Source organism: Trichomycterus rosablanca, chromosome 3, assembly GCF_030014385.1.
Source record: "Trichomycterus rosablanca isolate fTriRos1 chromosome 3, fTriRos1.hap1, whole genome shotgun sequence".
Lineage (NCBI taxonomy): Eukaryota > Metazoa > Chordata > Actinopteri > Siluriformes > Trichomycteridae > Trichomycterus > Trichomycterus rosablanca.
Window position 1 is genome coordinate 48,920,649 of NC_085990.1, and position 12,713 is coordinate 48,933,361.

Below are 12,713 nucleotides of genomic sequence, written 5' to 3' on the forward strand. Positions count from 1 at the left end.
CTAGGGTGAATGGAATGCCTTTATTTGTTAGAAATGTTTTTTATTCACATATCCCTGCATGTTTTGGGAGTTGGGGTCAGAGTCCAGGGTCAGCCATTGTAGAGCACCCTTACAGTATATAACCTTACAGTTGGTAACCCACTCTACCCACTAGGCTATTGTAACTTGTAACTATTGTAACTTGTAGGCTATTGTAACTGAATAAATAAAAGGAAATTAAGAAATGTCAGACAGATGTCATTTATATTTATTTATTTATTCATCTCCAGTACTGTTTTATCCATTTATTTATTCATCTCCAGTACTGTTTTATCCATTTATTTATTCATCTCCAGTACTGGTTTATCCATTTATTTATTCATCTCCAGTACTGTTTTATCCATTTATTTATTCATCTCAATTAATGCCATTCTAATCAGTGTTATTGTGGGTAGGACATGACAACATGTATCACAACAAAGGCTCTTACATGCAGGTTAACATGCACATCAGTTCTTACTACTTACTACTCTTACTAATTAAGGCCAATTATTTGCAAGTGAAGGCAATCCACAAAAATGTCATTATGCTGGTGTTATAGTAACTAGTGTAAGTGTTTAGAATTAGCCTCTACTTATTACATTAGGGTTTGGTCGAAAGTGCAGTAAAGCACAGGAAGTGTGTTGAGATTTTTGATTCAGATATGTCATGTCATCTCACGTGCTAGACAGTAGATTAATAGACATCATGTGATTTATTCTTTACACTGCTATTAAAAACAATATATTGAAAATGAATTAATTGTAATATAATACAGAAAAGCACTGCTGATTTTGAATAAAAATCTATTGGCTGTCATACAGCATGGCCTCTAGGGCTGTCCACTTTCCTGATTCAGGGCATTACTCACTCCTTCACACTCACTCACAATCGGTGGCGATACAGAGTAGTCAATCTAAATATAGACATTCTGGCAGTTAGAAGGTTACACAGGAGAAACCCACACAGACACGTCGACAACATCAGATCTCAGAAACAAACCACTGAGCCGCTGTGAGGCAGAGAAACTACCACTGCTTTTTTGTTGGGCCGTTAAAGTATTTTTAACCTTGTTGATTTAATAATGCACTGCAGGTACCATAGATATTGCACAAATTCTAAAAACTACATTCTAAAGAGGATATACAAATGTATTATTTACAAAAAGAATCCATCATCTACTATATTATGTAGCAGTAATTTTAAAGTACACATGTTAAGCAGTAACAAAAACTGAGAATAAAATCTACATTGGTGGAGCTGAGCTGCACCAATTCTACCTTTACACACTTTCTGTAGTTATCTAACTGCTGTGCTTATTTAAAAGTTAAAAGAGAAATTAACTTTGCATTTAGATAAACCATAAGATGAGTAGCAGTAAATGAGTGGCACAGTGGTCTATTACTGATTCCATCATACACCGATTTGGCATAACATTATGAGCACCTTCCTAATATTGTGTTGATCCCCCTTTTGCGCATTATCCTGCTGAAAGAGGCCACAGTCATCAGGGCTGGTCTGCAGCAATGCTTAGGTAGGTGGTATGTGTCAAAGTAACATCCACATGGATGGCAGGACCCAAGGTTTCCCAGCTGAACATTGCCCAAAGCATCACACTGCCTCCGCCGGCTTCCCTTCTTCCCATAGTGCATCCTGGTGCCATGTGTTCTCCAGGTAAGCGATGCACACGCACCCGGTCATCCACGTGATGTAAAAGAAAACGTGATTCATCAGACCAGGCCACATTCTTCCATTGCTCCATGTTCCAGTTCCGATGCACACGTGCCCATTGTTGGCGCTTTCGACGGTGTACACGGGTCAGCATGGGCAGTAGACACCCTGACTTTTCTGCGGCTATGCAGCCTCATACGCAACAAACTGCGAAACTGTGCTGCACTGTGTATTCTGACACCTTTCTATCAGAACCAGCATTAACTTCTTCAGCAATTTGAGCTACAGTAGCTCGTCTGTTGGATCGGACCACACGGGCCAGCCTTCGCTCCCCACGTGCATCAGTGAGCCTTGGCCACCCAGTGAGCCTGTCGCTGGTTTACCACTGTTCCTTCTTTGGACCACTTTTGATAGATACTGACCACTGCAGACCAGAAACACCCCACAAGAGCTGCAGTTGTGGAGATGCTCTGACCAAATCGTCTAGCCATCACAACTTGGCCCTTGTCAAACTCGCTCAAATCCTTACGCTCGCCCATTTTTCCTGCTTCTAACATCAAAATTGAGGATAAAATGTTCACTTGCTGCTTAATATATCACACCCACTAACCGGTGCCGTGATGAAGAGGTAATCAATGTTATTCACTTCACCTGTCAGTGGTCATAATGTTATGCCTAGTCGGTGTATATTGTGTCATTTTGTGGGGCCAAGGAACCATTAGAGTACTCAAAACCTTCATTGTATACAAGGTGAAATGAAAATGCTTTATATTTTTATGTACTTATTACAGTAAAATCAGAAGAATCAGCTACAGACATATAGTTGTAGCCTAGTGGTTAAGGTACTGGACTAGTAATCAGAAGGTCACTGGTTCAAGCCCCATCACTGCCAGATTGTCACTGTTGGGCCCTTAAGCAAGGCCCTTAACCCTCAATTGCTCAGATTGTATACTGAAATCATAATCAGGGCGGCTCGTTCCTTAGGGCGATCGGGCAACGCACCACCAAAGGACGAAAGGGAAGAAATTTTTCTATCACAGCTGTGACTGTTCTGGACAGTCTGTCTTGCCTCTGAATATCGTAGTCCAATCAGCGTTGAGTTGTGTCCCGTACAGTACCGCCCCTTTTGGGGGCGACATCAGCCTAACTGAAAATCGCCCCGGATTGCTCTCATAGACTCTTATATTAAGGCACTTTTTTCGAACTGCAGGCGCTGCAATACAATCTGAATGGGTTCCGGGAGGGCTCGCGCTTACGTGCTTGCGTCACACGTAACCTGGTGTCGCGATCTCGTCACCATGACTACCATTACCTCAGTTCGGAGCAACTCCATCGTGTCATTAAGGGAAATGCAGTTCAGTCATCGTAGTAATCAGGATAAATTAGCAACTCAAGAATTAGGGCCACCCAGACCAAATTTAAACATCAAGCAAGTATCTACAAAGGGGGAAAAATCATATAAGTTACAAGTAAATTACAAGTAAGTAGTGTAATTTTTAAATTGTGAACTGTGAATGCACTTATTGTATCTCCCCAATTGGTTAATTGTACTTCTTTATTTGCACATCAGCCCAGATGCCAATCTTTATTCTGGATCTGCTGCACCTAAAATAAAATTTATTTGCTAACACTTTGGTTCTAACAGGTTTCAGCAGATTTGTGTTCTTCGACTGTTGTTTACTAAAACTTGAGAAATGAAATGTTCACTATGGAAGCACTTCTGTAAGTCGCTCTGGATAAATGCAGAAAATGTAAATGTAAATGTAAAATGCTATCTGATGAAGACTGAATTAAATTGTTAGGGTGAGAGCTTTACTTAATTTTATGATTAATGGTAAAGCTGGTCTCTCTCCATATTCAAAGTTATTTGTGAGGGCAAACTGACAGATGACTTCAGATGTTAATTATTTAAGCTTTAATTTACCCATTGAACGGGTCACCTTGGCCATCATCGCAACAATTGCCCCCCCCCCCCGAGAGATTTGGCAGGAGCCGCCACTGCCTGTCAGTAGTCATAATGTTATGCTTGATCGGTGTATATTGTGTCATTTTGTGGGGCCAAGGAAATCTTATAGTACTCAAAACCTTCATTATATACATGGTGAAATGAAAATGCTTTATATTCTATGTACTGATCACAGTAAAATCAGCCACAGACATATAAAACTCCCAGTGATACAAAAAATAAAACACACCGTGATATACCGTGAAACTGCCAGAATTTTAAAAAATACCGTGAACACAAATATCGATAGTATCGATACCAACGTTGGTATTGGTATCGGATCGATACTAGTGTTATGGGATCGATACTTTCGTTTTACTTTTTCTCCGCTACATTCAGCACGTTTTTCCCGTTTCGTCAGAAAGTAAAGACCATAGCTGCGTCCGGAATCGCATACTTAGAGAGTACGTACTAGATTGGAGGAAGTATGCACTACTCTGCCTGTAAAAAAGTACATACTTCCAGTACAGAAGTATGCAGTATGCACACAACACTGCTACGCACTACATCCGCCATCTTTCCAACGTCAAGTGATGACGTGGGACGTGATGACGTAATATCACCATAGTTACAGACTCATTACAAACCCCACTCGCCAAACTTTTGGATATTTATCGTGTTTTTGTTATTAATTCGTCTTTAAAATGTTTTATTTTATTTATCTTACTTACACTTGTAAACAGAGGACCGCTATCTTTCTTGTTTCTTATTACGCTTCGAACGCCTACGCAGCTCCAGTTGCATTATGGGATACATTAACGGACCGCAAGTGTGCATCGCTTGCATACTCAAACATGGCTGCCCAATAAGTAGGTCATCCGGGTACTTCTCGCGTACCTCTTTGTGTATACTATGTATTCGGACATACTAACCGCTCTCGCGTCCTCATTTCGCGTAGTATTGAGTATGGAAGTATGCGATTCCGGACGCAGCTCATGTCTACAGACTCCGTTCCTCTCACATCTTACATGCTCACCTCGCTCCTCCCCTCCTGCTCTGCTGTGTTTTGTTGTGGTGCCGTCACATTGTGTGGTTTGTTGTGGTGCCGACATCGGTACATTGGTAGGCATCGAAAGATTGTAAGTTTTTGAATACTTTGCTTTGCAGATACAAAATAGGGTCAATTTTATGGAAATAATAGTGTAACGCACTTTGCGCAAATGAATCGGAGCGTGCGTAGGCTCTTATTCCTTGTGTTTTGGTGAATGAGAGCTCTTTTCTTTTGACTTTGTGCTTCTACAGAATAGCATCGATTTTTTATTTTAAATAAACAAGGACACATTCGGTCACTATTAAAAATTTACAAATGTATTAACCCTGCGTTAGCCGCTTGGTGGTGATACGCCCTGATGGTAACGTTGTGAGAAAGTAAAGCACCAGAAAAAAGAAATCGGAGCGCTTTAAACAACTGAATTTATTTACAACCCTACTGAGAGCAGCTACTTACAAAAATGTATGTATTACAATAATACACTTAAAGGTCATGAAAATTCATTCAGATTTAGCAATTTGATGATGCATCTACCTTAATTATTAAAAAGTATCGGTATCGATATTGCGATACTGGCCCTGTATTTACTTGGTATCGGATCGATACCAAATTTTGCAGTATCGCACACCACTACATAAAACTCCCAGTGATACAAAAAATAAAGCATACCGTGATATACCGTGAAACCGCCAGAATTTAAAAAAATACCCTGATACAATATTTTGGTTATACCGCATATACCCTGTTATATGAACACTGTGCGGAACACTGTGAACGACACACGTTAAACGTTTACTGGTGTTTTTATCGTTTGTTAGCCGCCCTCACCCACTATTCGAGCTCCACCAATGAAACGTCGTGTTAAGATCACGTGGTAGCCCTGCTGAGGGCTTTATGAGGGTGTGTAACGGTGCTCGGTTCTTTCCTCTGTTCCCAGTCAGTGTGAGCTGTTAGCCGCTGCTAGGCCTCCGCGCTCCTTTGTTGTGCTTTTGCTTTCAAACAACCTCTGCTCTTAAATTAACGGACGGCATTAAAGCCGATACCTTTTATCTAACCAGTACCTGTCCTAAAATCGCATGTCCTCTATCCAGAACCTCCAGTCTTTTGGTAAGTGTTTATATCGTTCGGACTCTCTATTCGTTGTTAACGGCGAAAATTACGAGTTAGCAGCTAACTAGTTAGCCTACGCTAATATTTAAACGGCGGCCACAAAACTTTTTATATACACGGGTTTAATTGCGCTAATCAAAGCGACGCGCATTTAATAGTCTTTATTGTGCTATTAAAAACGCATTTGGCTTTAATTTACGGGTTTAAACCGAAACTGCTAACTAACATAGCTGCGCACTGATTTTATTAGGCCTTTGTCCGCCTTCGTGGTAGTTGTGCGGTTTTACATGGACAAGAAAAAGTAGATCCTCTTTGTCTAGCTATAGATGACTGACTACAAATCCAAATACATTATATAAATAGTTAGACGACGCAAACATCGGTTTTTCGTTTCGTTTGGTACCATTCAGATTAGCATTAATTTGCGTCTAACTATTGTTCGTTCTTTTAAAAAATAATGACTAAATGCCCCATTAATGGTTTGTGTTGAGACTTATTTAAAAGGAGTATGTAGTCTGGCTTCTCTTGTGTGAAACACACATCTCACTTCTGACCTGGTATGTAAATAGCCAATTGGACTCTTAAGCATTTGTTTAAATGGTAATCGTATACTAATCCAGTACTTTACACCAATAGGAGTTTAAATATGACTATGGAACAGTAGTATCCTACTGGAAAAAGCTTTGTTTTACCAACGTGAAGGTTCTGTGTTCGAATCCCAGCTCTGCCATACAGACACAGTTGGGCCTTTGATCGAGGCCCTTATCCCTCTGCTTCTGGGGTGCATTACAATGATAGACCTCAGCTTCCAAACAAACTAGGGTATGTGAAAAGGCATTTCGTAGTATTGTTTATATAGGACCATGGTTCTTCATCCACCCCAGATTATTAGGCACAGTATGTATGGCCCAAATTGTGGCCTCTGCTCAACAAGGCCAACATTTACATTTTCAGCATTTAGCAGACGCTTTTATCCAAAGTGACTTACACGATGAGCAATTGAGGGTTAAGGACCTTGCTCAGGGACCCAACAGTGGCAACTTGGTGGTGGCGGGGCTTGAACCGGCAACTTTTCTGTTTACTAGTCCAGTACCTTAACCACTGAGCTATCACTGGCCCAACAATAAGAATTTGTTCAATACATTGATTGGGAAGAATTGTCACAGTTGTACATAAGTTGTAGTGTATAATGTTTGTTTAGACTGCCTGACTAGTACATGTCCAGATTTAGTGTACTGTATAGCATTTATGATGTGATCTGTGTACACTTTTTAATTTCTTCCTAGCAGGAACAGAAATGAAAACAAAAATAAATGAGAAACATGACATCGATCATGCCATAACACAGTTACGTGTATAAAGTGGCGTTAAAAAATCCTAATAAATAAATTTTCTTTCTTAAGGGTCATCAAATGACTTCCATCAAAGCTTGCAACAAAATTCAAAGGAGGTTTTAAAGTGGTTAATGATGACGTCAGCTGCATTGTGTGTTGCCAGTGTGTAACGACTCGGTTTGACTTTTCAGATCCCTTTGCTGATGCAACTAAGGGTGACGACTTGCTCCCGGCGGGGACAGAGGATAAAATCCACATAAGGATTCAACAGCGAAACGGTCGCAAGACACTTACTACAGTGCAAGGAATTGCAGATGATTATGACAAGAAAAAGCTTGTGAAAGCATTCAAAAAGGTACTTTTTAAAAGCTGGTGGAATGATTGGTATAGTTAGTAATTGTTCCTTTTTCATCTATTTAACGATTTTTACACACTTGTATTTTCTGACAGAAATTTGCCTGTAATGGTACTGTAATCGAGCACCCTGAATACGGAGAAGTTATCCAGTTGCAAGGAGACCAAAGGAAAAACATCTGCCAGTTTCTCCTCGAGGTGACGTATTTGCGTTGGCTTTCTTCATCACATGCATGTTTAATTTGAGGTGCTAATGCTCTCATCTCTCCTCTACAGATCAACATCGTAAAGGAAGAGCAGTTGAAGGTTCATGGCTTTTAAATAACGGTCTTGCCTGAAGATCAAGATTACAGAAGTTCTTAGGAAACCAGGCCTGATTATGGCTGTAATATTTTTCAGTGTAGTATCATGGCTTTCAAAATGAATGTTAGCTGTGTACGCATTTTTATATTATTTCAAGTTCACTAACTTTTTAATTATACACACAACTGCTTCCAATCAGGGATCGACTCGGACCTTTTGTTGACTGTGATGGACATAAGCTAGCTATTTCTATTCAAGATGCAATAAAGTGTTTTTTTTTTGGCACATTTATATAAACCTGTTTCAATTTCCTTTTTCAACCGTTTGGAACGTCACTCATTTGCAACAAATTTCATATTTGAATCACCCATGATGTACACTGATTTATATGATTAACAGTAAACTAGGTTCTGTGATCTAGTTTTCTCTTCTAATATACAAAGTCTTTGATTTTAGTACTCGGCAAAGGTAAACATGTGCCAAGGGGTTTGCCTGGCTGCAGTTACACACATTTGTACAGTCTTGATACTTCAACTTAAATAATAAAGCTGAAATGTGAGTAATGGCATGGTTTTGTGTGTCTAATGCTGTCAGGAAGTACTGAATACTGGACAAATAAAACCGATGTTACCTGCCCATTAGGTTCTGGTGTAAAACTGTATAGCAGGATGCTCCCTTAATTTGCTTATGTAAAGTTAAAGAAGAGTGAATTTGGCTCGGGTAAAAGTTCACCATGTCTTAGCTGTCACTAGAGAAGCCTGGTTCAAATTATGCATGGTTTGATTTGCTTATGGGCTGTAATAAAGATGTTGGACTAGGTTATGTATAATAGAGATTTAAATAAGCTGAGAGATACAACTGATGTTTATAAAATGAAGTGCTCATGCAAATAGTAATAAATATTATGTACAGGTGTTTGTAGTGTAGCTTGACCTAGGAAATTGCCTAATTAAAATCTAGTATTTGTGAAGTACCGGATGTACAAGGAATTTCTCTTGGTCCAGGTGTTGACATGTACGCAACTAATTAGAAAAAGAAAAACATTATTACTAGAATAAATAATACAACTGTGACAGACAGTAACAACATCTAATTGTGCAGTGACCATGTAAGATTATTGCAAGTAAATATGCATTGACTGCACAAGGGAAAAATTTGTGAGGCATGTGTGATGTGCAGCATATAAGATCCATGTGCGTTCTGTTCAAGTGGAGGGATGTGGGAACAATCCGCGTTTAGTATTGATTTGTAAAAGAAAAAAAAAGAATCCCAAATAAGTTTACTTAGGCAACAAAGTAAACTCATTCATGGTGCACATCATATTACAAAAGTCAGGTACTTTTGATCCTGGAAAGTACTGCAAAGGATGTGTTTGGTAATTCCTTTTTGAATTTGGTGTACCCTGGTCATGTACGATGACTTTCAGGTGCACTGAAATTAATTAACCAGCATTTAAACATCTCTGCTTATTGGACGACTGAAATGAGCTTGCATTGTACTGACTGATAACCCTTAAGCACACATTTAGTTTGAGTAAGTGTGGTTGTTAATAGAAACTGAGCATACACTGTTCTTATTACTTGTATGTCACCACATATCTGTACATGCTTTCTGTTTCTTAGTACATACTAGAAAAATACTAAGTGGAATGTTTGGTTCTTTCTTCAAGGGAGGATTGAGGATTTCATGGTAATTAATGTGTACAATTTAATCTAAACTGCATGTACTCAGTGGCGTGAATTTGAGTAGTCTGTGCTCTGTGGCCTTCACTCGTTGTGATCAAGTCAACATGGCAAGCATCTAATGAGCTGGCTAATGAGTTTATTTTTCCCACATGCCTGGCAAAAAATGTTTCAAACCACATAAAAGACATAAACAGAGAAGCAATTCCAAAAACCTGACACAGGAGGGCAGCACAGGGCACATTGGGGCCAGCAGTGGGTGAGAGGCAGGGATGGACTGGCCATCGGGAGGGTCGGGAGTTTTCCCGGTGGGCCGCTCTGTATGTGGGCCGCTGAGAGAATGAAAAATAAATTCTGTTTTAAATATTCCTAAATAATAATCCTGAAGTATGCATTGGCCCACCACAGTATCCTCACTGCTTGTCCATTGGCCAATCACAGAAATGTCCCTCCCCCAGGATAAACCATAATCAAAAATTACATATTATAAAACAGATAGTTCCGCTCCTAAAATGTAATTGGCTGAGTCGCGTTCAAAGCCATTGTAAAATCCCCGATATACGCCCACACCTATGACCACCTCACATCATTCCATATTAATACGCCACTGTCAGTGCAGAAACTTTCTGATGCAGGGAAATGATGGCTGTAACTGGCCACCGAAGTGAATCTTCACTGCAGTCGTACTGGCACCCTAACTTCAGAGAGCTGCAAGCAGATGCAGAAAAGTGCAGGAAACTGGACAACCTGTTTGGCAGTGAGGAACTACAGCATAGCCAAAGAGCAGAAAAGTAGAGTTAGAGTTAGAGTCCAGTGCCTCTGCTTCGTTAGTAACACAGTTCAAGAAGAGACTGTGGGCCCATCTCAAATGTCACCTATGCCCTACTTAGGGTACTTCCTAACAGTACAAAACATTTCTTTTAACAGTCACTGAATGATTAATAAGTAGTTATCTAAGCTACTGTTGGATATCAGGGGCTTTAAACCAGCCGTTTTAAGGACGATTTTTGTGAAAGTTGTATTATGTCATGTCCAACATAGTGCACTACATAGGGCGGTGGATATAATTTGAGATGGTACCATTAGTCTCTTCTCCTCAGAAAAAGTAAACACTATCTTGTCCTCTATAATACAGAAAGGAAAATGCAGTTCAGGACATGTTTTAGAGTGATTATGTGCATAGCTCACATGGTTAATTTCCCTTGTCAACATATTAAAGTATTTACACATGCGATCTATTTCTTCGCTCATCGGAGCAATGCGCTAATTTGGAACAAACGTGAATCACGTGTGAATAAAAGTGCGAAAAAAGCATATTTACCAGTGTTAAATGTTTAAAGTGTTAAATGTTTTATTTCTTGCGGTTTAATGAGACAGGATGGGGAAATCCAATAGAACCATTTAAGAAACTGTAAACTTTAGGAAATATTGTAGAATTTGTAGTTGTGGGTGATCGATGGATAGAACTATCAATCCCAAAGGAAAGTGTTGGAAAAATAATGTATAAATATATATATATATATATATATATATATATATATATATATACATACTGTATATATGTGTATATATATATATATATATATACATACATATACTGTATGTGTGTGTGTGGCGCGATGTGCTTGTAGTGGGCTGGTCAAAAAAAAAGTCACCTGGTGAGAGGTATTGTTACCATTGCTGTGTGCGATGGAGGAGGGTGTAGAAGATTGACAAATGACTTAGAAAACATGAGTTTTTTAAAAAGACGGGTAACAAATTCCTTCAAAGCCTAAATAGGCAGAGCATGTTATTCCTTTACATACAACATTCAACATTTTTTTTACTTTATATTTTACATACAATTCCTTTTCACTGCCATAAATAATAGTTATCAAAGAAATCCAATAGACACCTTGACTGATGTGCCCTTGTCTTTCATAAAAGTTTTCTTTTCTTTTCTTTACCAAAATCCCTTAATTCTTAATTCAGTTAGCATGATGTCTTTAAAATTGTATTGTATACATTAAAGTCCTTAATTAATGCAACAGACAAGTTCCTTCTTTCCTCAGTCCGTTGGTTTTGTATAGGTAAAGTTCCACACTTGCATTGTTAGATGGATTAGCCAAAAAAGTACTGATTGCACTGATTTTTACAACATTGTTACTCAAATGTGAATCAAACATTTGCATTTACGTTGTATTAAAACTGAGTTCAGGGTCCATGCATGTATATAAGCAAATAATTGAAAATGTTGAACCTACAGAAAAGGATCAAACCACAATGAATGACAACTGAAGTAAGAACATGCCAACATAAAAGCAACCCCATTTTATCTTCTGCATCCAGCTGGTACAACAGGTAGTATGGGTGCTACATAGACCTCAAGTTTCCACCATGTTTACATGAGTTTACTTTTTGTACTTCTGTTTCCTCCCACCTCCCCAAAACAGGCCAGTTGGCCAAAAACATGCCAGACTGGCTACACCCAAATCAGTGGGTAAGCATGTAATGCCCTGTATGGAACAACACAGGAGTTGATGTGACTATCAGACTGTCAACCTCAATTCTGCTCTCTATCTGTTTATAGTTTGTGATATTCTTATGTCCAAAATTATGCAGTAGTGAATTTGCTTTGCTATACTGCATCTTTATGATTTTTGGGAGGGTTCCAAACCCAGTACTGACAAGGATAAAGCTGTTACTAAAGATGCATAAACTAATGATTAGATTTACAACACTGGTAGCATGGTGAAATGATGTGGGTGCTGCACAGCTGAAGGAACACAAGTTTGTGTTCGGTTTGTGGTCTCTGCAGTTTGTCGCAAACTCCTAACCTCTTGGTTTCCTCCCCATCTCCCAAAAATATAGCAGTAAATGATATGGCTACTTTAAAATGGCTTTAAAAGAGAACAAATAAGGGTGTGTTTGAAGACCTAGGGAGCTGCCTTGCTGTCTTACTGTCTACATAGGCAGCTGCCTCAGTAGAGAGGATTCTAATAAGTCATTGACTTATGAGTCAGGTTATTCGAATACGCTACTTAGACAGCGATTCCATCGGGTTTCACTTACTAAGCCAACAGTTAGCATCTTGCCATTCAAACAAATGGGATGGGGTGGCACAGCGCGCTAGCATGTCAACTAACATCTCCCTTCGTGTACCGAAAGCGGTTACATTCGCTGACAAGCCCGACCTTGCAAATGAAAACATTTGTGCAAGTTTATACAAGTTAAAAATCAATAATAATTTATTTACGTTTGAAAAT

The 12,713-nt window shown here is 39.2% G+C and overlaps 1 protein-coding gene across 1 annotated transcript; it reads left to right on the forward strand.

Annotated features, from left to right (window-relative positions):
- Positions 1 to 5,621: 5,621 nt before the first annotated feature.
- Positions 5,622 to 8,349, forward strand: eif1b (eukaryotic translation initiation factor 1B). Its single transcript, XM_062992198.1, has 4 exons — positions 5,622 to 5,792; positions 7,321 to 7,484; positions 7,580 to 7,681; positions 7,760 to 8,349. The coding sequence occupies exons 1-4, from the start codon at positions 5,762 to 5,764 to the stop codon at positions 7,802 to 7,804; spliced, it is 342 nt and encodes a 113-aa protein (XP_062848268.1). The 5' UTR covers positions 5,622 to 5,761; the 3' UTR covers positions 7,805 to 8,349.
- Positions 8,350 to 12,713: the final 4,364 nt, after the last annotated feature.